General features: G+C 60.3%; 2 protein-coding genes and 1 long non-coding RNA gene across 3 annotated transcripts; all 3 read right to left on the bottom strand.

Annotated features, from left to right (window-relative positions):
- Positions 1–1,493: 1,493 nt before the first annotated feature.
- LOC148052936 (uncharacterized) lies at positions 1,494–7,608 on the bottom strand. Its single transcript, XR_015709062.1, has 3 exons — positions 7,406–7,608; positions 7,043–7,127; positions 1,494–1,593 (listed from the first exon to the last, which is right to left on the bottom strand). It is a non-coding gene; the product is annotated as an uncharacterized LOC148052936 (long non-coding RNA).
- A 5,269-nt stretch (positions 7,609–12,877) lies between these two features.
- LOC148052934 (uncharacterized) lies at positions 12,878–22,179 on the bottom strand. The gene is made up of 12 exons (XM_087777755.1): positions 22,062–22,179; positions 18,043–18,149; positions 17,474–17,623; positions 17,118–17,272; positions 16,589–16,736; positions 15,753–15,890; positions 14,884–15,060; positions 14,642–14,797; positions 14,235–14,336; positions 13,714–13,816; positions 13,319–13,378; positions 12,878–13,029 (listed from the first exon to the last, which is right to left on the bottom strand). The coding sequence occupies exons 1-12, from the start codon at positions 22,177–22,179 to the stop codon at positions 12,878–12,880; spliced, it is 1,566 nt and encodes a 521-aa protein (XP_087633881.1).
- Positions 18,615–21,865, bottom strand: LOC148052935 (maestro heat-like repeat-containing protein family member 7). Its single transcript, XM_087777901.1, has 8 exons — positions 21,823–21,865; positions 21,479–21,573; positions 21,136–21,261; positions 20,746–20,825; positions 20,238–20,358; positions 19,930–20,016; positions 19,086–19,190; positions 18,615–18,803 (listed from the first exon to the last, which is right to left on the bottom strand). Exons 1-8 carry the CDS (start codon positions 21,863–21,865, stop codon positions 18,615–18,617), a joined length of 846 nt encoding a protein of 281 aa, XP_087634027.1.
- Positions 22,180–23,039: the final 860 nt, after the last annotated feature.

The following is a 23,039-nucleotide window of genomic DNA, read 5'->3' as shown; positions in this document are numbered from 1 at the left end:
GTGACAAACTAAAAAAAAAAAAGTCTTAATTGCCAGAACTTGCTTGAAGATAATCTTGAAAATGCTACAATATTCTAGGCAACATTTATTACGTTTGAAAACTTGCTGAGATTCCACACGCTCATTCATCTGTCCCTGCATGCTGCTCATCCTGACTCAGACATGCAAGCATTGACGTAGTTAGCAACCAATTCATACATCACCCAAAGTGTCCCATGAGCAGAGGCAATTCAAAGGCTGCTCTGGAATTTCTGTACAAATAGAAAGGCACGTGCTCCCTGCCACTGCTAGAACACCACCGGGCTGGCAATTACAGCCACGCACCTCCGGCAGATGAGGAAGTACAAGGAAATACTTTAGATTACCACACAAGGATTGCTTCATCCATTTCCCTTGAAGAACATGCTACAAGGCGAGTAACGCATTGCTGAAGGCCTCTCCACCCTGACAGCATACATTCATCATTCCCAAACAGGAACCACTCTACCAGTTCTTTCTGCAACGTTTCCCACTGAAGGGATAGAAAGCTAAGCTGCCCGGTTCATTTTCTACGGGAGAACAGCAGTGCCATTCTTTCCTTATCCCCACACACGGGTATTGCCTTGAGCTTTGATGCCAGCAGCATCTCTCCTCTCCTTTCAGGGCAGCATTACAATACCAGGAGAGGGTGCCATCCAGCCAGAAACGCAGGATGCATTGACAAGACAGCGCTAAGCATACGCATTGAAATTAACCCCCAAAACAAGGCCATGTTTATAAGCACAACGCTGAGACATCCAGAATTCCTAGAAGAAGGCTGGAAAACATGACCAGTCAAACAATGCCAATGTAGCTGAGAGAGAACTGGACTGCATGGATACCTAACTGACAGCATTAATCCTCCAGTCAGGACTGCATTTGAATAGCTGTCATTCTAATCAGGACACCCAATTCCCTGTCCTCCATAAATCTCAGCAATACAGAATACAGAGTTAAAACCTGGAGCACAGAGATCAGCTTAGGGTAAAAACAGACTTAGAAAGGGAACTAGCAACATTTGGTAACATGTGAAACCGCTTCCTGACTTTCAAGTTTGGAAAGGATTAACTCTTCCTTCATCGTACTGACACAAAAGGAAACACGCTTTAGGATAGTGTTGGTTTTATCTTGCCTGAAATGGACATTGTCTTTAGGAAACTAGCAGGAATCCCTGAGGAGTGGAACTTCTTGTTTGCATGGTTCGCCAGCTGGCAACCCTTGGTCTCTCCTCTAGAGCTAGCATGCAAAAGACCCCGATTTGGGGCGTAGGAATACCTGCCATATCCCGCCCCCCCCTTCCCCAAATGCAAGAAAGAGTCAAACGGATACATTAAAATCTACACCAGGACAACGACAATTAACAGCAGCTTTAACAAGAAAGATACAATCGGAATGCCTCTGTAAACTAACAGCCGTTAAAACAGTTAACACATGGAAACCCCTGACAAAGAATACAATGCTTGTTGGAGCCTTACACAACCTATGTTTTGCTGGGAGCTTTAACTCCTCCAACAGGGATTCTTCTAACAACGACCGATGAGTGCTTAGGAATCAGGGCATTATCAGCGGTGTATTCTGAAAACAACATAAATACAGAAAAAACATTAGTCAATTCGTAAGAACGTATATTGATATCTAATTACACAGCACTTCAGAGAACCCCTTTGAGCTAAAAAAGCCAAATTTGATATCGAACATCGCGCTTCTATCGTACAGTTCAAGAAACCTGCAGGTGTGATATCAAACACAAGCAGCAAGAACGGTTTCATTTTCAACGGCTCCTTTTCCGTCTTGCCTCCCACCGTATCACTCAGGGTGGGCTTCTTGTCATTCTACACTGAGCCCAGCTTCTCAGCAGGAGGACTACACTGCTGTCCCCACGCTTACCTAGTGTAGGATATGGAAAAGAAATTAGAATGAGCAAACAGGAACTCCAATGCCAGCCTACAGCTCTGAAGGTAGAGACCAGTCCACACTTCCATCCTGGATCTACCTTCTCTAGGATGTGCCCAGGAAGCCAAATCATCCTTACCTCTAAGAGAGATTGGAACTGGGGGGAAGCAGGGAGAAAGAAAAGTTCCCGAGAGTCCCTCTCCCTGGCCCGCTGATTACAGCCAGAGCCCAGCCTGGAAACGGCCAACGTCCAGGGATTCCTCCCACACCAAAGGGGCCAGGACCAAAAGCTCTTGCTGCGCTTCAAGTATCCAGGCAACCCCATTCACAGCCCCACAAACGCTGGCGCTCTCTCTTTCTGGCGCCTCCGCACGAATGCATTAGCCCTAGAGCACCTTTCAGCAGCACAGGACAGAGAATGTGCATTGTCGAATAACAGCTGCTGGGGTTTTATGTCAGTCAAGACCAGAAAAATGAAACGGATAGAAACAAGAGAAAGACTCATTTAAAAATACTACATGAAGTAAGGCAGGGATCTCTCCTGAATCTGTTTGGGTGGCTAACCTCTTGGCTCCCAGACTTAGGGAGAGGCCTGTGAACTAGAAGGATTTGGGTTGTTGTAGTCACTCTCTTGTTTGGCTTTGTAATTATCTATCTGTGCGTTTCCAGTGTTCTACTACCTTATATGCTCCACATACGACTTAAAGAAGGAAGGGTATAGTGTGACCCTGATGGTCAAAAGAAAAGGAGGGACTGCTAGGAACATCTCATTGCTAGGAAAAACTATCATAGCAATTAGTCTTGAGAGTAGGAAATTGTATGACATTTCTTAAGATCCATCCAGATTACGTTGGATACTGCTCAGTCATGGTTCAGTCAGCATGACTGAAGGACCCCAGCTCATTGCAAGGAGGAGAAGGACAGCCCCCACCCTGAAGAAGCAAGGATACCCCTGGACTACCCAGATCATGCCAGCATCCCAGCCCCTCCGACACCTCTGGGGAACCCTCCCCTTATCTGCCATCAGAGATACGGAACTGCAGCAAGACCGACGGCAGGGACGTCTGGATCAAGAGCAGCAGTTGCCCCCCTGCCACGGCAGACAGGGGGAGGACAAAAACGACCTAAAAGCGCCCCAATCCCCCCATCCCCACCACCGGGCTGGAATGGGGCAGCACACACGTGTCGGCATTGCAGGGACACCAGTGCCAGCCCCATCCCTTCCCCTTGCACAGGAAATTCACCTCCCCCCAAAAATCATGCTTGGGATGGGAAATCGTGGGGATGGGAGACCCTCGGGTTAGGAAACCATGACGGGGCTGAGAAATCCTCATTGGCTTGGGAAACCATCATGTGGTTTAAAAGCCATTGTGCGGGTGGGAACCCATCATTGAGGACAGGAAACCTCAGCAGGATGGGCAATCCTTGAGATGGGAAGCTGTTGTGGTAGGAAAAATCAACCCAGCGCAAGGCTGGCTGCAGCAGGTGCTGGCGGAATGAGCGCCGTGGAGACGAGGGCTGCTTGCCCCCAACAAACCCCACCCGGACCAAGCGCCATGGCAGGTACAGCAGCAGGCTCCTGCTCCTCCCGGTGCTCCACCCCATTGCTCCTCTGCACTTCCCCCAACAGAGAGGTTCCCTCTCCGGCTGCCGATGGCATTGGAGGTGCCCAGCGTGAGCATCACCACCCCGGCCATGCCGCCACCGGTCACTGCCGGCGTGCTGCCCTCCTCTGGCCCGGGGCTGCCGGTGTCCCGCAGGCCTGCTCAGGTGCCCACCGTCACCTCCCAGCCGGCCCAGGCCACTGTCTGGCAGGGGGTGCCGGGGCCCCTGGGGGCCCCAGGCCAGGTGGTGCAGCTCCCCGGCGTGGTGCTGCTTCCCCCCGTGGTGCAGCTCCCCCCCATGGCGCGGCTCCCCCCTGTCGTGCAGCTCCCTTCTGGGGTGCAGCTCCCTCCTGGGGTGCAGCTCCCCCAAGGGGGGCAGCTCCCCCAAGGGGGGCAGCTTCACCCTGTGGTGCAGCTCCCCCCGATGCTGCAGCTCATTCCTGTTGTGCAGCTTCCCCGTGTCATGCAGCTCCCCTGCGGTGTGCAGCTCCCCACCGTGGCCGCTCCTTGTCCCCCTGCTTATGGCTGGGGACAGCAGGTGGTGATGGGGACACTGGTGCCCCACCACCCGATGGGCCTGGGGCTGGGGGCCAGGGGCCAGGGGCCAGGGGGAGACCCTGAACCCCACAGGCCCCCCTGTGCTCCTCACCCTGCCGGCAGCGCCCAGAAGCCATCGGAGGCCTCCAGCAAGGACGGGGCGGCCATCGAGGACAGTGTCCCTGCTGCCAGCCCCCGCCAGACCGCCCTGCCTCTGCCGACTGGCAGAACCACAACGAAGCCCAAAGGTGAGGTTTGGGGGGTGGCAGAGCCCGTGGTCGGGTGGCCAAGCTTAGCAAAGCTGGCATCGCCCCGGGGTTCGATTGCTTTTGTTTCCTTTTTCAGCAGCGGTGACCACCCCGGGGGCCCCGGGGAAGCCTGCGGATCTGCCCCAGCAGGGGCCAGACGCCTTCGCTGAGGCCTTTCCTGAGCAGGCAGAGGACACCACCGCCAGCCGTGTGCTCGCCTGGCTTGACATCACGGACAGCGAGGACACCGTCCCCAATGTCCCCGACTTGAGCACCTACCTCAACAAGTTCCCTGATTTCTTGGCGTACAGGGCATACGGCGGCAGCCCCAAAGAGAGAGAGGCAGTGGCGGGGCTGGGGGACGGCGAGGTCATTGTCGACAATGTCCCCGACGCTACCAACTTCCTCAGCCACCTCCCTGACTTCTCCGAGTACGTGGCAGAGGGCAGCTGCCCCAGTGAACGAGTGGCGGTGGCGGGGCTGGGGGACAGTGAGGACACTGTCCCTGATGGCCTTGATTTCCCCAACAGCCTCGCCAGCACTGCTTCCCTCAGTGAGCTCCACAACTCCTCAGACCACGTGGCAGACGGCGACTGCCCCCAGGACCAAACCGTGGTGGTGCGGCTAGGGGACAGCGAGGACACCATCTTGACCACCAACGTCCCCAACTTGACCGCCGATGTCCTCAATGAGCTCCCTGACCTCTCCGAGTACGTGGCAGAGGGTGGCTGCCCCAATGAACGAGCGGTGGCGGCGGGGCTGGGGGATGGTGAGGACACCGTCCCCAATGTCCCCGTCATCCCCAGCTTGACCACCTCCCTCAACAAGCTGCCCCACCTCTTGGAGTACAGGGCAGAGGGCGGCTGCAACAAGGAGCAAGTGGCAGCGGTGATGCTGGGGGAAGGCGAAAACACCTTCCCTGATGTCCCCGACAGCCTTGCCAGCACCGCCTCCTTCAGCGAAGTCCCCGACTTCTGGCACAGCGGGCTGGAGTGCGACTGCCCCAAGGACCACCTGGCAGCGGCAATGCTAGGGGACGCCGACCCCTTCTGGGTGGGGCCGGCCTCCCCCTTGCAGGACCCCGAGGGGAAGCAGGGCGCGGTGGCGGCAGACCTCCCCACCTGGCTGCCACTCAGCCCCTCGGAGACTTCTGAGGAGAGCTCTCCGGAGACTTCAGACGACAGTCCTGTGGAGAGTCCCCGCAAGGATCCCCTGAAGGCTCTTGCGGAGACTCCCCTGCTGAGCCCTCTGCAAATCCCACTGCTGAGTCCCCTGGCCAGCCCCCCGGCTGTCCCCCGGCGTCACCCGCCCCGCACGGCCCAACTGGTGCAGGAGGCGCTGCGGAGGCAGCCCCGGGTGCTTTTGACCCGCTTGCTGCTGCCGCCGGGTGCCGCCTCCTGCCAGATGGTGCCCAGATCGGGAGAGATGGGCGGCAAGAAGGCCAAGCGGCCCGCACCAGCCAGCGCCCCCAAGACACAAGAGACCTCCCTGCGCAACAGCATCCCACCAAAGAAAAAGAAGAAGAGGGTGGTTGTGCCAGGTGCCCAAAAACTCAAAAACGCTGTCGGAGGGGAAGGTGGGTGGGCACGGCACGGTGTGTGTGGCAGCGGGCAGCAGGCAGGACGCAGCAAGCGGAGAGCATCCAACAGCAACAACGTGCCTGCCAAGCCATCTAGAAGCCAGAGGGATGCCAGGGGTAAAGGCCCTTCGCGCACCAGAGGGGACAGTTTTCATGCAGCCCGTCTACTGAAACCCCGCAGCACGGAGGCCTTAAACTTCTGGCCCGGGGCTCTGGCCCCGAGCCCTGCCCCGGCCCGGGGACCCTTGCCTGCCCCAGTCCCCCGGCCCCATGCTCTTCAAGCTACGGCTCCCCGCTGCCCGGGGGCTGCGATACGTTCAATGGAACGGGTGACACAGTGCTGCCAGCTGCTGGCGCCACTGGTGTCATGGCCAGGCCGCGCCCCACAGCTCCCGGCAGCAGTGGGCCGCACGCCGCTGCAGCCCCCCGGGGCAGCCCCCAGGAGCCCCTGGGCCGGGAGGAAGCTGCAGAGCGGTGGGGGCAGGGGCAAGACAGGGCAGACGCCCTCACCGCTCTGGTCTGTGGGAGCCCTCTCTGCCCACCATCACGCTGCTGGCCCCGGGCCCACCCAGCGCCACTTCCACTTCTGCTGCCTTCACACCAAGCCCCTGCCTGGCACAGGCTGCAGCCGCGGCGCCACCTCGCCGTTCCTAAAGGAACAACCGCCCCCAAACCAGCATCCCCACCCCGGCCTGGTACCCACACCCCTGCTACCGCCAGCTCTGCCCCGGCCTGCTGCTGACAGCCCCACCGCCGGCATCCCCACCGCGGGCTGCAACCAGCATCCCCAGGAACAGCAGCCCCACCGCGGGCTGCAACCAGCGTCCCCAGGAACAGCATCCCCACCGCGGGCTGCAACCAGCGTCCCCAGGAACAGCATCCCCACCGCGGGCTGCAACCAGCATCCCCAGGATCAGCATCCCCATCGCAGGCTGCAACCGGCGTCCCCAGGAACAGCATCCCCACTGCGGTGTTGAGGAAGCCCCGCTACGACTTGAGGGAGCACGTGCTGACCTCCATCCCGCGTTTCCACCTGCTGGGGCAAGGACTGAAGGTGGTCATCTGAAAGCTACTGAAATACCCAGTAGTTCAGCTCATTGCAATTGTTTCAGACAAGGCTTTTGGCTAGAACACAGTCAAGAAAATTGAAAACCAGAACTAACCTGCACTCCCTCCTTGACTGGCACCTCTTTCTTCATCACTCCTTTGCATTTCTATAGTTCCTGCGCAGTACATATCAAGAGTTTCCTCATGAAAAGAAGCAAGAAAGATCAGTCACAACTATGCAGAAAACCTGCCATTCACATACACAGTGCCCACACAGGAGCATTATCAAGGCCCTGCCTAGACACAAAAGATTAAATTAAGGCACCGGGGAGGAGAGAGCAGGAACAGCACTCTGGCACCCACGAGGAGTGACAACAATTTCTGCTCTGAACTGGGGCTTAGTCAAAGGGCAAGCACAGTACTGGTCCAGACACGAAACTGAGCGTATCGCTTAATCCCAGGTGCCACATGCACCATACCTTCTTCCATCGCCTCCTGCTGACGAATGGTTTCCCAGGCTCTTCCATCTCATCGCAGCTGCACGCTGGCTCCGGGCTGACTGGGGGAACTTCTCAGCAGTTTAACTTTGCTTCGGGCTTGCTACGAGCACGAGGCTTCATCTCTTTGGCTTGGCCCCCAGCAGAAGCTGGGCAAGTGGCAGGTTTGCAAGTGCCTTGATGGAACGGAGCTTGGACACCTACCAGGCATTAAAAACCAACCAAAGAAAAAGCCAGAGAAACTGCGTTAGAGAGCAGCAGAAAGAAACAACGGGGCTCAGCACTCTTTAACACACGGGGTTTGGAATTTGGGAGACTGGAGCTCCCAACAGACTCGCCTCTTGCAATGGAAACATCCTGTAGCTTTTGAGCCTGACAGAAATATGACAGACTGCCCCCATCCCTACGCTGCAGCTGCCCCAAGCGTTTGCTTGTCCATGCCCCGTTCTCTTCCATGCTGACAAGGGATGTTTAATCTGCAAAAGAGGCAGTCCTACAAACCGCCAGCCAAATGCCTCTTCTCTCTCAGATGTGAAAACTGCAGTGAAAGACAACACAGGTACAGGACAAGGCTTCTGCTCTGGCTTACGTTTTCAAAAGCAAGGTCTTCCCAACCTCTCTTTTCCAGCTGCCGCCAACACCTGCAGAAAGGGTCTGCTTTTGATCAGCTGGATGATCAGTGCTAACTACCAAATCCCAGTACAGGACGTTACACCGCAGGCTGCAGATTTCCAGCCCAACCCCAAGGACTGAATAACCTCCCTCCTGCCATTGGGCTGACGGCAGTATTGTACATCCCCTGGCTTCTCCAGCTCCTCCTTCTGCAGACCTCTCGGCTGTTAACACGCCAAACTTCCCAGCCCCCTGCGTTTTGAGAAGGCTGCTTTTGGCTTGGACTAGAGTAGCAGTTAACACCTGCACTGCTGAACCCTGGTAGACCTGAGCGTGCTCCTCACAGCTCCGTACCGCTCTGCCCTGGGGGAAGTGAGGCTCAGGGGGAGCAGTGCTGCACAGATATGTGCTGGAAGGCAGCGCAATGGGAATACAGATACGAGACTGGTGGGGGAAAGGTCGAGTATCGACCCTGGGAAGCGTGATGCCAGATCAGTGTCTGCAGCAGGATCCAGGCAGCCACAGAGCTGAGCAGCGACTCTCTTTGGAGACCGTGACGCAACGGGTACCCTCACTCCCACAACCCGCTCTAGATGACATCCCACCTCTTGCATCCGTGCCCTCCCTTTCCCCTCCAGCTTGCCAGACATACGGCAGTGGCAGCAGGTCACTCCCGTTCTGCTCCCTACATCCCCCCTTGATGACTTGAAGGAAGGCTGCTCCCGGCATCTTCCTCGTGCCCACACCAGCCTCCCTCAACAAGTCGACTGCAGGCCACTTCTGCTTGCGCAGGAGCTTAGGCAGCGTGACAAGATCCTGGGGTGCACAAAGAAGGGGGTGCTGCCCTTCCCCCAGGGCCGTTGGCTCTCTGCTGGTGAGCACTGGGAAAGCTGGGAAAACACCCTGAGAGCACCCTTACCCAGTCGCCGTGCCAGGAGGTGTGACACCATCGGGGGAAAGCAGCGCAGCTCTACGGATCTGTTCTCATCTCTCCAGCCTTCCTTTTCTCCTGACGGTTTCCGTCAGCAGGGTTTGCTCCTGAGTTCTTGCAGATGCCAACAGAAACCCTGCCGTTATGGCTGAGGAACTAACTCACCCAGGAGCTATTTTTCCAGAAAGGGCTACGGTTACTTGTCCGACAGAAGCAATGCCCAGACAGAGTTTCTGAGGCACCTCCTGAGCACAGGCATGCAAACAAGGGATTGCTAAGACTCAGAGTAACTCGCATCATTTAAGAACCCACAACAGGCAACTGAATGTGAAAAGGAGCACAAAGAAAGGGGTCTTTTCAGAATCGCTATCTCTTTCTTTTTCATGCCCGTATTTTCCTCACCACGGGGAGCAAACACAGACTCTGCAGCCCCTGCAGGCACATACGGTTCTGTGGGACAGAGGGGAGAAGAAAGTAGAGAGACCTGCACACGGAATTTTCAAACCTGGGAAGAACCAAGTCGAAACACTTGCAAAGTGTACCAGCAACTTACAGAAAGTTAAACCCGATGCAGCCGACTCGTAGAAGCGAGGATTACAGAGAACTAGAGGGGAGCACTGCAATCCAAGGGGGAAGCAACACAGGCAGCTCTAACCGCACATTTTCCCCTGATTGCCTTACACACAACAGGCCTGGGATCCCCACTGCTCACCTCACCCTGGAATAGTCCCATTCCTCCTCTGAAAGCTGCTGTGTGCCTGGCTGAGGACAGGCACAGGCCACACAGAGAGCAACCAGAGCTAAACGCTGCGCTTTCCTGGGTGAAGTTTCCTCAGAAAAAATACATTGACAAAAACAAATAACCTGCTACTGCAAGCACCAGGAACACCAAAGTCCCTGACAGGTTACCGGACCTTCCCGGCTGTGGTAAAACCATCCGCCCTCGGTACCCCCGTTTCCCAGAAGCCCGCAGCACAGCTTGGGTGGGGGGACAGGCAGGTATCCCACCTTGGGGCCCAGAGAGGGGCACAAGCGTTACCTGTGGGATTCAGAAAAGGAGTTCATTACCAAGGCCTGCTTCAAAACGTTCATCATCAAGGCCTGCTTAGAAGAAGCTGGTCACCAACAACTGACAGCTCCCAAGGACAGAGTAGAGCTAGGAAGGAAGTGAATCAGCATGCCCGCAGAAAGCAAGGACAGAGGAGAGGCCTGTAAGGTAAGAAGGAATCTCTGAATCAAAGAGTGAGCTCAGCACAAAGATCATGGGCAGTCTGAACAGAAACCAAGAAACTCCCTGAACACTGGCGAGTGTCAGCTGTCTTCTTAACAAAAGGAAACAGCCAAATCAGCATGCTGAGGTGGAAAAAAACAACGAGGTCAACAAGCGGACAGCTGGAATTTGAGGAGAACGACCACCAAGGGCCCCCAAAAGAAGCCCCAGAATCAAACAGCGCATGCTCCGGTGGGAGGGGAAATATGGTCATGATTTCTGGGAAATAATTGCAATATCAGTGACTTTCCTCGGAAAATTAAGGAGTAGGTGCGTTTTAAGTGTGTCACACTTTGCTGGCGTGACCTACGGCATGCACACTGGGCTGAGGTATCCCCCGTGCACCCAGCGCTGTGTGTCACACTTTGCTGTGTGTCACACTTTGCTGGCGTGACCTACGGCATGCACACTGGGCTGAGGTATCCCCCGTGCACCCAGCGCTGCAATAAAGAAGGCCTGCTTTCTGAATGCCAATTTGGCGTTAGAAAGTTTTTGGGCTTGTTGGCAGTCGCACAAGCATCTGCCAAGGGAGCTGCCTCCAACCAGGAGCGCTCCCCACCGGCTGCTCTGCCAACAACGCCCCGGCGCGTGCTCCCACCAGGAGGCAGAAACAGCTCCGTGTCTGGAAATCCCCATTTCTCAAAGGCTGTCGGCAGAGGCGGGGCTGTCCATCAGCACCAGACCCACAGGAGGGGACAGCAAAGGCCCCTGGCCTGTCCCCACCACAGCATGCCTGCCCCAAAGCCCGGAGCCGCCTGCAGAGAGGAGGCCACTCTGCCTTCCCCTGCCCTGCGGACATCCAACACCCACCTCCAGCTGGCAGGGCTGGGGCTGGCGACCCTGGGGGCAGCAGCAGGAACCGCTCCCACCCTGCTGCTGGGGCTGGCCCTGGGGCTGAGCCCTCGGGCCCAGGGCTGGGGACTGGGCCGTGGCGGGGCCCGTGGGCGGTGAGGCCTCCAGGCCCCTGCCCCAGGCCCATCCCCACTGCCACATACCTGCTCCTGCAGCTCCCCTGGCCCTGTGGCCTGGTCCTGGCCCTGTGGCCTGGCCCTGGCCCTGGCCTGGCCCTGGCCCTGGCCCTGGCCCTGGCCTGGCCCTGCTCCCCCCGGGCCCCGGCTGCCCCCGGCCCGGCTCCCGCCCCTTTCTCCTCAGGCCCCTGGGCCTCGGCCCCCTCCGGCCCCGCCCCACCCGGCTCTGACTGACAGCCCGCCTCCGGCTCCGCCGATTGGCTCCGCCGTGGCCAATGGCGCGGCTGGGGGGGCTGGGCCTGCGCAGGGCGGGAGGGGAGGGAAGGGCGAGGGGCAGGGCCGGGGGCAGGGCCGGGGGGGAGCTGCCCGGGCTTTGCTGGGCACCGGCACGGCTTTCCCAAAGGGTGGCTCTGGCTGTGCTCCAGCCACCGCCCTGGGCAGGAGGAGCTGCGTGCCGGGAGCCGCTGGCAGCGGCCAGGCTGAGCCCGGCACCCAGGGCCTCCCTCAGGCCTCGCTGCCCCCGGGCGCTGAGGAGGAGAGACGCCCTGTGCTGGCGCGGCCCAGGGCGTCCTCCTGCGGCCAGAAGGGGGGACAGAGCCCTGTCCCTCTCCCCACGGGGGCTGACCGCTGTCCTTGGCTTCTGTCCCCGGGGGTCCCCGGTGCTGGCAGGCCCCGCGGGGCCTCGGGGCCAAGCAAATGCCGGGGCGCCAGGGGCTGCTGGGGCCCAGGGCGGCTTTGGGCCTCTCCGAAGCCGAGGCACGGCCGCCCCTCTGCTTCTGCAGGTGCAGTTCTTTGCTACCCCCTGGGAGTCTGGGAGGCCTTCGGGGAAACGAGGAGGTCCCAGCACGCACGCAGGGAGGAGGACAGTGAAAAGGAGCCCTGTCAGGGTTTTTCTGCTGGTTCCCATCTGAACGCAGACACCTGCGGGCATCAAAGAGCGAGGGGGGCTGCGCTGGTCTTCGCGATAACTGCGCTCCTTTCTTTTTCAGTTGTGTGCCCACCCTTTTCCTTTTCTCCAACTTTTCTTTCTTTTCCTTCCCCCCCCCCCCGTTGCATTCTCTCTTAAAGGTAATGAGGATTTGGCTTTCTGGACACATCATCGAGTAAGCAGATACAGGAAATATAGGCTGGTCTGTGCGTCCAGAGCTGTAGGCTATAGACTTGATAGATATGGGCTACAGGTAGAATTACTATTTGCTAATTGTAATTTCTTTTCCATATTCTACACTAGGTAAGCGTGGGGACAGCAGTGTAGTCCTCCTGCTGAGAAGCTGGGCTCAGTGTAGAAGGACAAGAAGCACTGGTGAGGGGGATGTGTCGGGGCAGAGGCCAAAGGGCTGGGAGCCTGGCCTCAGCAGCCCAGAGGAGGTGGGGCAGGGTGCCCCTGAGGGCACAGCTGCTCCCTCTCCACAGGGAAACTTCTCCCCCGGCTCCCAAACAAGGATGTGCAAGCCCAGAGCATGCCAGAGGTGGCCGCGTCTGAACAGCAGGATGAAACCTCCAGGTGTGGCAGTCCAGCAGGGCAGCTGGGGCTTTGCGGCAAGGACGCCCTGCGTCAGCGTGTGCTGTGCTGCCGTGGGCACGCTCAGGGTGCTTCCTGTGTGAAGGACACCATGGCCTCGGACTTGTGCTTCCAGCTTTAATCCAACAGAGCCATTTTCTTGGAGAGCGCTTCACTTCTGCCCAGCTTTGCAGGGCCAGCAGCAGAGCGCCCACAGGGCCCATCCCCGTTTTGGCTGCTTCCTGGGAGATCTCAGGAGGAGCACGGTCTGAATTGCCAGGGACGAGACCGAGAGTTCGTCATCTTTCTCCAAAAGCTGTAGGGCTGCAAGAGGAGGAAAGAGAACAGAGCTGAAGCCCACCGATCTGCAGAGACCCCCAGGCATCCCCTCCGGACCATGCCAGCCCCACCCATCCCTTTCCCTGGCCAGGAGGAGCAGGTGGGACAAAGGCATCAGCTGGAAGCTGCTGCTCAGGAATGCCCCAAATGCCCCTGAGATGTTCCCCTGCCCTTGAAGCATTTCCCTGCAGCAGGGCAAGGCATGGCAGCACCCTGCCCAGGCTGGGGCCCCTGCCCCACCAGCCCCGCCACACACAGCACTGCCCCTGCTCACCGCTGCAGAGCTCAGCCAGCTCCTCCTCGCTTTGGTCCCTCCGGTGCCGCGCGGCAAGCCCTAGGCACAGAGCTGCGTCAGACCTCCCGCTCCCCAGCGTGCTCCCAGCAGCACAGCTCCCGGCTCTGCCGGTTTGGCTGCACACCCTCCTCCCCCTCAGCAGGGTGACCCCAGGGAAGGACGGGACCCGAGGCGGGGTGGGACTGAGCAGGGCGGCCACCAAGCCCACCTGCGTGGGCAGGGCTGGGAGAGGGAGGCCCAGAGCCCCTGGCTGCCCAGGCCCTGCCCGGGGCAGCCAGGGCTCTGGCAGCCACAGGGCTGCCCCTTGCTGCCAGTGCAGCGGCTGGCACTGGGGCCAGGCTGCCAAAGGAGGGTCTCCAGGGGCTGTGGCTCACCAATGAACCTCACGGCCGCCTCTCGCAAGGGGACCTGAGCATCCTTCAAGTACGGCAGGCTCTGACTCAGATAGTCTTCAAGTCTGCTCCTGTCCTGCACCAGCTGGAGAGAGCACAAGGGCATGGGGCTGGCACAGGCCCTCCCCACTCTCGGCCGGACCGGTCCCTCCTCCCAGCACCCCCAGTCCCCCTCCCACCTCAGGCCCTTCCCATCTCCCAGCCAGGAGCCCTGTGGGGCTGAGGTTCAGAGACAGCCCCAGGCAGAGGCAGATCTGGAGGTCCTGAGAGCCCTCTGTCCCACTGCCAGGGCCTGGGTGGGCTAGGGTCTCGTTCGACATCTTGAGGGTGGGGAGGGGAGAGGGGCCTGGAGAAGAGCCCTTGGGGGGCTCTGTGCCTGGGGGCAGGGAAGGAGGATGCAGCTCCAGGCTGCGGGCTCTGGGCTGGAGCAGGGCAGGCCAGGCACAGCTGCACAGGGGCACCCCTTGTCCAGCCCGGGCCCTGGGCCTGGGGGTTGTCCTCACCAAGCACTCCCCAATTCTCCAGGTCTGCTGTGTCTGGGCCAGGTGCTTGAGCTGCCTCCACTTCAGCAGCTTTGCAGCGACGAGGAGGGCTTCCTGAGAGGCCTGCAGAGGGGGACAGGGATTGGGGCTCAAAGCCCTGGCCTCCAACACCTGCCAGGGACAGGACTGTGGGGAGCAGGGATGGGAGGGGACCCCACATCTCCATCCTCTGCAGCAGTGGTGGGACTGGGGCAGGGAAGGAGGGCAGCTCTGCCCTGTCCTCAGTGACTCGGGCAGTTGGAGCCTGGGGTGAGACAGACGCCAAGAGGCCAACTGCCAGCAGCCCTTCCCCCTCCCTGATGCCCAGCCCACCCCTGTGCTGGCAGCACGCCCTTCCCCGCATCACTGGTCACGTTTGAAATCTCTACCTTGGCCACGCTCTCGCTCTCGTCACTCATGCGGAAGAAGAGTCGGAGCAGGCTTCTCCGCACGTTCTCCTTCACCTGCCGCTTGTCGTTCCCCACCACCATCTGTAGCACCTCTTTGAAGAGGCAGATGGAGAGCTCTCGCAGCTGGCTGGACTCCTGGCAGGGAGGAGAACAGGAGGACGTCAGCAACAGCCTCTCCCTGAGCAAGGGCGTCAGCGTGGCTTACATCACAGCAGCCTTACATCATCAAAGAGCGGCAGGAGCTTCTCCACCAGCTGCAGAGCGGTCAGGCTGGCCTCCTCCCTCGTCATATGACCCATCACATTTCTGAAGACAAGCAGGGCCTTCATCTTGTTGTCAGTGTTGGCATTCTGCTGCGTCTCCATGATGTCCGGCAGCAGGACCAGCATTTTTCTTGCCTGTAGGAAGCACAGAATTTTCTTCTTGTGAAGCGGTGAAAGGCCACCCTGGCAAAAATGCTCTGGCCACTAAGCACCAGCCTCCTCTCCGCCTTCCTGGCAGGTGGCACAGGAATCCCAAACCAAAGGGGCAGAAGGCTTGGTAACCCTCCGGGCCTGGAAAGCTCCCCAGGCAGCCACCACCAGGCCCCTCCATGGCAGCACTCTGCGGACCCCCATGGCTCGTGCACCGCAGGGTGCGGGGAAGGGCAGCCATCTCCAAGCTGGCAATGAGCAGGCGGTGACCCCGTCATGACAGAGGCCCACTGCCCCAGCCCCAGAGTCAGCCCCTAGCATCAGCTGTACCCTGGGCTCTGGCTCATCCCCCTCTCTCAGCAGAACGCTTCTTCTGGGGACAGGGCTCCCTCGACTGAGGCACCTTGGCGCTGGCTGCCTCGGTGCGGAGCAGAAATTCCTGCCTGGCACCACAGGGATGAGCCAGGAGCGAGAGCTGCTGGTGAGGGAGCTTTTCTCCTTGCGCTGCAGCGGCAAGGTCCAAGCCTGAAGGAGCCTGGGGCCCGTAAAGGGGACAGCAGGGGCATTTGGAGCTGTCACCCCACCTCCTGACTCCCAGGGCAGGCCAAGCCACCGCGTTACCCACTTCCCCAGCCCCAGGCTGCCAACATGGCTTCACTTGACCAGGCCCTGCTCACCGTCTCGGGTCTCTGCGACAGCGTGATGAGGCCTCTGAGCACCAGCGAGAGCAGCACCAGGCTTGGACGCCTCAGGTACCTCTGGACTTTGTAGAGGCCAGCAAACTCCTCCGATTCAATGTCGCTGGAGGCCAGCAGCTGAAACAAAGGCGGCAGTGAGAGACTGGCAGAGCCCACTGGGCCCCTGCTCCGTGTGGCTCCTGCTTCCCACTGGCACCTCAGGGCAAGGGCACCGGGGCCAGACAGCCCGACCCAGGGGCAGCTCTGCCCGTGGAGGGCCGCTTGGCTTCCCCGCGCCCTGCGCCTCGCCGCACACCACATGGTTGCCTGTGCCGGCTCCTCCTGTCCTCTGAGCATCGGCAGCCTCTTGCTCTCACACCTCTGAGGAGCGATGCAACAGCAAGAGCGGGCACAAAGGAGGCACGACACGCGAGTGGTGACGAGTGTCTCCTGCCCCCAACCTTGCAGCCTGCTCAGCCTGTGCAAAGGCCACATCTCTGCCCCTGACCCAGCCCTTGCCCTGCCCCAGGCTTCCAGTCTGCAGAGCAGGGCAGGGGGGTGCAGGCAGGGGAGAAGCAGAGAGCTGCCTGGGCAGGCAGGGGCTGCCTGGGCTTCGTATTTGTGCACCGGGGCCCAAGCAGCGTGGGGCGGCCCTGCATGGCTGGCGCAGGGGAACCTGCTGCTGGGCGGGTCCCTGCTGGCCCTAAGGGGCTGTGTCCCTATGTCCTGGAGAAGGCGACTGTTTGGGGCAGATGGGAGGGGAGAGGGCCGTGCCTGTTTGCCTGAAGAGGCAGGCACAGCCCCGAGGGTGAGCAAGGACTGCTCTGGTCACTCACAGCCAAGTGATGGATGCAGGCGTCCTCTGTGCTGGAGCTGAACACCCTGCGCAGCCGCTGGTCCTGGAGCTGGCTGAGCAGCTCCCTCAAGACCTTCTTCAGGGTGTGGGGCTGGGAAAGCATCACGTCCCACATGGCCAGAGCAGCACTGCAGGCCCAGAGCGCTCTGTCAGCAGGGCTGCCTCGGCCACCACACTGTGCCCGCGCCAGCCCCACAGGACCCAGGCTGTCCTGGCCCTTCCCGACCCCTCGCTTGGAGTGCCCAGGTCCCTGCCTGGGCAAGGAGGAGGGGGCTGAGATAGTCTTCCCCGTGGGGCCCGGAGGAACCTCGTGGCAGGGCTCTGGGCTGCCTTGGCCAGCTTTGGCTACTGCGGGCCTGGCACATCCACCAGGGCTGGAAAGTGGCGTGGGCTGGAGGGCCCTGCTCCTTGGGGGTGTCCTGCGCTTTCCCGTGGCTCCGGCAGCCAGAAAGTCTCCAGGCCCCTCTCCCCACACGGCACAAGCCCCCGGGGGCTGCTGGGGTCAGTACCTGTCACACGATGGAGAGAGCTTCAGCAGGCTCGCGACCACTCCCCTGGGGCACTGCTCCGTCATCAGGAGAAGCAGCAAGTCCAGTCTGTGCCGGGCGGATGCCGTGCGGATGCATGCCGTGTTTTCATAGATGCACCTCACGATGCTTGGCACCTGGAGGGCACACAGGTGAGGATGGTGCTGCCACTGGAATGCAGCCATTTCCTCAGCTGCCTCTCAAACTGCTGCTCTTCCCATCCTGCTCTGCTGGCTTCAGATGGCTTCAAGGTGCCTGAGGCACCTGCATCAGGGAGGGAGGGAGGGAGGAACAGTGCCTGAAAGGGCTTCAGGGCAGGGCAGCCACAGGCCGCTTACCTCTGTCAGCCAGGAGGCAGGCTCTCTCCCAGCCACATCCAGGATGCTGCTCGCCTCCTCCTTGTCATAGACGCTGGAGTCTCTCATGGCCTCAATGGCCACGAGGACGACGTCTCTCTTCTCAGAAGGCTGCAGGTATTTTCCAAACGCCTATGGGAGGAAGGAAGGCGGGGAAGACATGGCACACCGAGCGCCCTGATGGTGCTGCTTAGCTGAGCAGTGAGAGCAGCTCTGGCAAGACATGGCCCAGCAGTGCTGGCAGCGGTGCCCGCAGGAAAGCTGGAAGCAGGGGCTGCAGTACTGCGTGGTGGAGGAGGAGAAGAGAGGGCCCTCAGGGTGAGGGAGGAGGGTTGGGGTCGTGAGCCCAGCGTGCCGGCCCTACAGAGAACCAGGGGTTGCTGGTGGCCAGGCGGGCTGGAGCTGATGCTGGGACACTTGGGAGTGCAGCCCCTTCTAGTCCCTGCTCGGGGACAGCAGCAACCCTCTCACCAGGGACAGTGAGGCCATGCCGGCCCCACTGATTCTGGATCTCTGGGCACAAGAGGCCCAGCAAGGGAGGAGCTCATTACCATTGTTATGTTGCTGGTGCTGGGCGAAGAAAGCCAGGTGGTGTTCTCAGCTTTCCATTCCCTTTGACGCCGCGGATGCTCTGGATTATCCTCTGGCAGCATCGTGCCTAAACAGGAGGGGATCACAGACAAGTGATCAATTAGGTCAAAGCATCTTTGCCAACAAGCTTAGCAAATGGTGAAAAGAGCTTTGAACTAGGAATGGCTGAGGAGGGGGGTTCCGACCCACAGTCAGGGGAGGAGGTGGTGGGCAGGGGTATAAAGCAAAGGGTGACGACAGGCGAAGGGAACAAGAGGGACCTCAGGGACGATGGAGAAGGATGAGAGACACCTGCCTCAAGCGTATGTGTGCAAATGCTCATGGCCTGGGAAGCTCAAAGGAACTAGAACTCTGCACGCAGTCACACAACTCACACGTTGTTGGAATAACTGAGATGCGAGGGACAGAGAAGCTGGCAGGCTTTCCTGGACAGCCTCCAGCAGGCACAAGAACGGTCCGTTGCAACACTCAGGGAAACAAGCACGCATCTGAGGAGATGCCTGTGTGTGGAGGGACACAGCCCACCACAGCTTCACTTACGTTTTTGCCACAGGATGAACCTGAAGAGGCGATGAAGAGCATCCAAAGCCCCCCAGCTGATCTCCCAGTTCGTGCAAGTGCGGCAAAGGATGAGACGCCCCAGCAGCTGTCCCAGGATGGGGATACGGATCTCTGTCTGGCAGGCACGGCTGTCATCGTCTCCTACAAAGGTGCTCCGGACCTGGGCGAGGGAGGCAGGACAGGTAGAAGGGCTGAGGGGCAGCAGCTGCGACACAAGAGTCTGCACGGGGAAGGATCCCCGGGGAGTCAGAGCTTTGGAGGGCCCTCCCAAAGCAGCCAGCTGGGGAGAGAAGAGCATGGGAAAAAGAAAGAAAGCAAGACGCTGGCTCCAGGGCAGAGCCTTGCTGAATGCCTCAGTCGCTGCCCAGGCTTGCCTCACAGGCATCTCTGAGCTGCAGGCTGCTCTGGTGTGCAGGCAAGGGGAGGCTGCCTGGCTCCTTACCTCCACTGAGGAAGAGCTGGCCAGCAAATCGCTCAGCCTCCCAATCCTCCCCACAGCCCTCTCACACGCAGCTGCGTTCTGGCAGTTGACGAAGGTCAGCAGCATCTGGGAGGAGAGAAAGTGCTCACGTGCCCTGGGAGCTGGTGCCCGCGCCAGCAGAAGCAGCACTGCTGAAGCCCTGGCTGGACTCACGCAGCCCTTGTGGCCAGGCAGGTGGGCAGATGCCACCCCCAGGGCAGTGCCTGCTCCCTTCCGTGCCCTCCCCCACAACACAGCCCTGTGTCCCCTCTCCAGTGAAGGCTGGGCTCTTGGGCAGGAGCCTGCCTGCAGGGTCTGCAGTGGGGCAATGGGGATACGGCCCCCTGGGAAGCCAGGAGTACAGAGCTTCAGGGCTGGGCTGCCTGTGCAGGACAGGCAGGTCTCAGTGGCTCTCTGCCCCAGTCAGATCTGGGGAGGAAAGCACGAGGGACGGTGAGGCAGGGGAAGAGCAGCACCAGCTGCCACCGCTGAGGTGCCTAAGGAGAGGGGTCAAATGTCTGCCACCGCTTTGGTGCAAGGAAAGCTCTGGGGACGGAGCTGGCCCAGAAGTGCCATGGGCAAGGCTTTGCCGTGACACAGGAGGAGGCTGCAGAGGGGAAGCGACATTGAGTGCAGCCAGGGGACACGGGGCTGCCAGAAGAGCATGGCGGGCCAGCCCTGGCTCCCCCAGGCAGCTGGGCACCCTCCCTGCAATGTGCTCTGTGCGTGGCACTGGGGTGGGGACCATCCACTCGAGAGTGGACACTCCCGTCCCTCCAGCGTCAGGAACAGCCCCTGCGCACCCCACTCTTTGCCAATGCCACACCTGTAAGATTGTCTGCAGCTGCGTGAAGCCAGAGGCAGGAGAGCTGAGCACCAGCGTCCACAGCATGGTATCCATGGTATCCAGGGTCTGCAAGAAGGACAAAGGGTTGTGGCAGTCTTTCTGCAGTCCCTCTCACCCTGGAGATGGATCTGAACTCCCCACGCCAAGGACTGCGGGTGAAGGGAGGAAGGTGGGAAAGCAAAGCCGAGCCCCTGCCCTGCCTTGGATCTCCGGGTGTCTCTCAGCACATGGCGGCCAGGGAGCAGCCCAGAGGGACTAGGGACTCCTGCCGCTCAGCCAGCACTTACGTTAAAGTAGAGAGCAGTGTCCAGGTCCTGCATGTCTGTTTTTGGAGGAAGCAAGAAGACACTCCTGAAGCAGGCCTCTAAAAGGCTTTTCTTTTTGCCCTCCAGCACCATCTCCACTTTGCTGCAAAGAGAGAGAGGGGCCTGTTGGACACTGGTGCTGGGCGCCTTGATGCCTTGGGCAGGTGGCCACGCGCCTCTGGAGCAGGGGTCCCCGAGAGGGATGGAGGGTGTGCAGGGAGCCCTGCCAGGAGGCACCTCCTCCCTCCCCAACATGGCCTGGGCCAAAGGACAGTCCTGGCAGGCAAGCCTCCCGCCTCCTGCCTCCCGCCTCCCGCTTTGGGGAAGAGCCGAGGCATGGCAGGCAGCTGCACTATCCCTCTGGCCTCCCCTACGCCCTCCCAACAAGCCGCGAGCAGGGCAGAGCAGAGTCCCTCTGACGGCACTACTGGACTCTGCCTGGATGGGGGACGGGGAGAGGTGCCAGCCAAACCAGGGGCTGGGCAGCTACCTCAAGGCGGCGATGGCAAGCATGGCTTGCTGCCGCACCGCTGTGTGCAGGTGGTCCCCGGGCTCCTCTTCCAGCAGCACCTGCAAAGCGCAACCGGCATGGCACCTGGCAGCCACCAGCAGCCAGTGCCAGCAGACCCAGCACCAGGCGGTGGGGCTGGTGGAGACCCTCTGCCCCCGCCCCAAGCACCAACCCCAGCGTGCCCCCTGCCACTCCTGGTGATGGGGTCTCTGCTGGCAGGGCTTCTCAGCGGCACCCGAGTCCCCTCAGGGCAGCTCCGCGTCCACTCACACTTGTCCCTGCCCGACCCCTGCCCGTGCACTGCCCGCACACTGTGCCGGTGCCCGGGGACCTTGCCCCCGTCCCCAGACCTGCCAGGTGTCCCCTCACCTTGATATTCTCTGCCAACTCAAAGCTGTGGCAGAACGCATTCAGGCCCTGTGACAAGCCCTTGCACCTGGCAGCTTCGCACAGGGTGCAGATGGTCTCTAGGAACTGTATCTTCTGGGCCTCCTCCTGGCAGCCAGGGGACAGAGAGACAAACGGGGAGCGTGAGAAGGCAGACACATGGCCAGCAGCACTGGAGCCCTGGGGCTGCAGTGCTGTGCAGGAGACCTGGGAGGAGCAGCTCTGCCCAGCCACCAGCCCCCCAGCAGCCCCGGCAGCAGGCAGCAGAGCCGGTGCCACCGTCAGGAGACGCAGGCACAGCTACCATGGAAATAGCCACGCTTACCTTTTCTGAGCTCTTCAGAAAAGCCTGGATGAGCTCTACGGCTTCTTTTTCCTCTCGGTACAGAGATTGCCAGCTGGATGCACCAGCGGGGGCACCTAGTAAAGGAGGAGAGCAAGGAGGGCTGTAGAGAGGGGCTGAAGGCAAATGCAAGGAGACGGAGGAGCTCTGCCCTCCATCCGGCCCCGTGCCCGCTCCCCTGGCGCAGTCTCCCCATGGGTGTCTGGCCCGGAGGGTGCCCGGCAGATGGGCTGCGATGTTGGAGCACAGCGCGGCACAGAAAGGCACAAGTGCACTGGGCTCAGAAACTCGCTTGCAGACAGACTGGAAAGGTCCCCGTCCCCCACCACCGCTGCCTCCCTCCAGGCCAGCTGCCTCTTGCTGCCCCATAGCCTGGAGCAGGAGCCCCGTCCCGCCCTGGGGGAGGCTGTGCTGGGGCCAGCTCCCAGCCCCGAGCAGCATTCCACCAGTGCCGTGCTCCCCGCCCGTGGGACCCCCACTGCCACTGTGCCCGGGAAACAGGACCCTGGTGTCGATCAGGGTGCCGGCCCCAGCCCTGCCCAGCCCGGCGGGGCCCCTCACTTACTTCTCTGCAGCGGCTGGGGCACGCACACCTCGTAGGGCTGCGGTGGAGAGCTGCTCTCCTGGGGAGCCCTCTTCTCCTCCCAGGCCACCCTGGGGCGGCTGGGGGGTCTCTCCGCCATCCTGCGCGACGCAGGAAAGGGCTAGGGGTGGGGAAGGGGGAAGCTTTGGCAAAATGCCTTGGCACCGCGGGGCTGCCGGGGAAAGACGTGGGCTGTGCTCAGGGGCTGCTCGCCAGCTCCAGGCTCCCGCCCTGTCCCGTCGCCGTCCTGCCGGACACTGCAGGCTGGGGGCTGTGACCGCGTTGACCATATGCAGTGCCACAGGGTGTCACAGAGGCGGGTCACAAAGGGCACCACTGTGACCCGCCACCCAGGCCGGGAGGGGCAGGGTGTCCTCTGGGGGCGTCACGAGGCCCACTGACCCCTGGGCACTTGGGTCCTCTTGGCGTGCCCCAAGCCCCACATTTGCCCTCATGTTCCCTGCAGACCTCCCTGTTGCTCTCCAACTGGCCCAGAGCCCCGTGTTCACGCGTCCCAGCGTGCCCCCAGGACCTTCCCTTCCCTTCTGTGCACTCCAGAGCGCTGCTTCTCTCCCTTGGCGATGTTAGATTTAGTCAAGCTGAACACAAGTCCTAGTTTTTGTCACTTCCTCTCTTCCTCCTATCAAACAGGAAGAGCTTATGCAGAAAAGAGGGAAAAGAAAAGGAAGCATCTTTCACGGAGTTTGCCCTTTTAGGAGTTGGGAACCTTTCACAAATGGAGATTGCTCTCTTGCTGCTTTTCTCTTGGCCTGGTTTTGGACCGCAAGCGAGAAGCCCTCCTCATTGTGCTGGTGCTGGCTGAGCGCCATCTCCAGTGCTCCATGGGCATCTTCTGGGCCACTTCTGCCTGATGGCCTGCTCCCCCTCCCAGCTTTCAGAACGGTGGGAAGCCCATTGCTGCGCGGGCTGCACAGAAGTTTTATAATTGGAGTCTTTTGG

Source organism: Nipponia nippon, unplaced genomic scaffold (genome assembly GCF_047370975.1).
Source record: "Nipponia nippon isolate SJK-2023a ecotype South Korea unplaced genomic scaffold, ASM4737097v1 scaffold_41, whole genome shotgun sequence".
NCBI lineage: Eukaryota > Metazoa > Chordata > Aves > Pelecaniformes > Threskiornithidae > Nipponia > Nipponia nippon.
Note: the sequence above shows the minus strand (reverse complement) of the source record. Positions and strands in the feature narration are given on the sequence as shown.

Excerpts from the sequence above, each read along its gene's own strand:
- LOC148052934 (XM_087777755.1), bottom strand. The coding sequence starts at position 22,179 with ATGGCGGAGAGACCCCCCAGCCGCCCCAGGGTGGCCTGGGAGGAGAAG. Across the intron at positions 17,273-17,473 it reads CTGCCTCCTGGCTGACAGAG|GTGCCAAGCATCGTGAGGTG; the intron begins GTAAGCGGCCTG and ends TGTGCCCTCCAG. Across the intron at positions 13,030-13,318 it reads GCTGGCTGAGCTCTGCAGCG|CCCTACAGCTTTTGGAGAAA; the intron begins GTGAGCAGGGGC and ends CTCCTCTTGCAG.
- LOC148052935 (XM_087777901.1), bottom strand. The coding sequence starts at position 21,865 with ATGGGGCAGCAAGAGGCAGCTGGCCTGGAGGGAGGCAGCGGTG. Across the intron at positions 21,574-21,822 it reads CCTGGAGGGAGGCAGCGGTG|GTGCCCCCGCTGGTGCATCC; the intron begins GTGGGGGACGGG and ends CTCCTTTACTAG. Across the intron at positions 18,804-19,085 it reads CCAGCTCTTCCTCAGTGGAG|GTCCGGAGCACCTTTGTAGG; the intron begins GTAAGGAGCCAG and ends TCCCTCGCCCAG.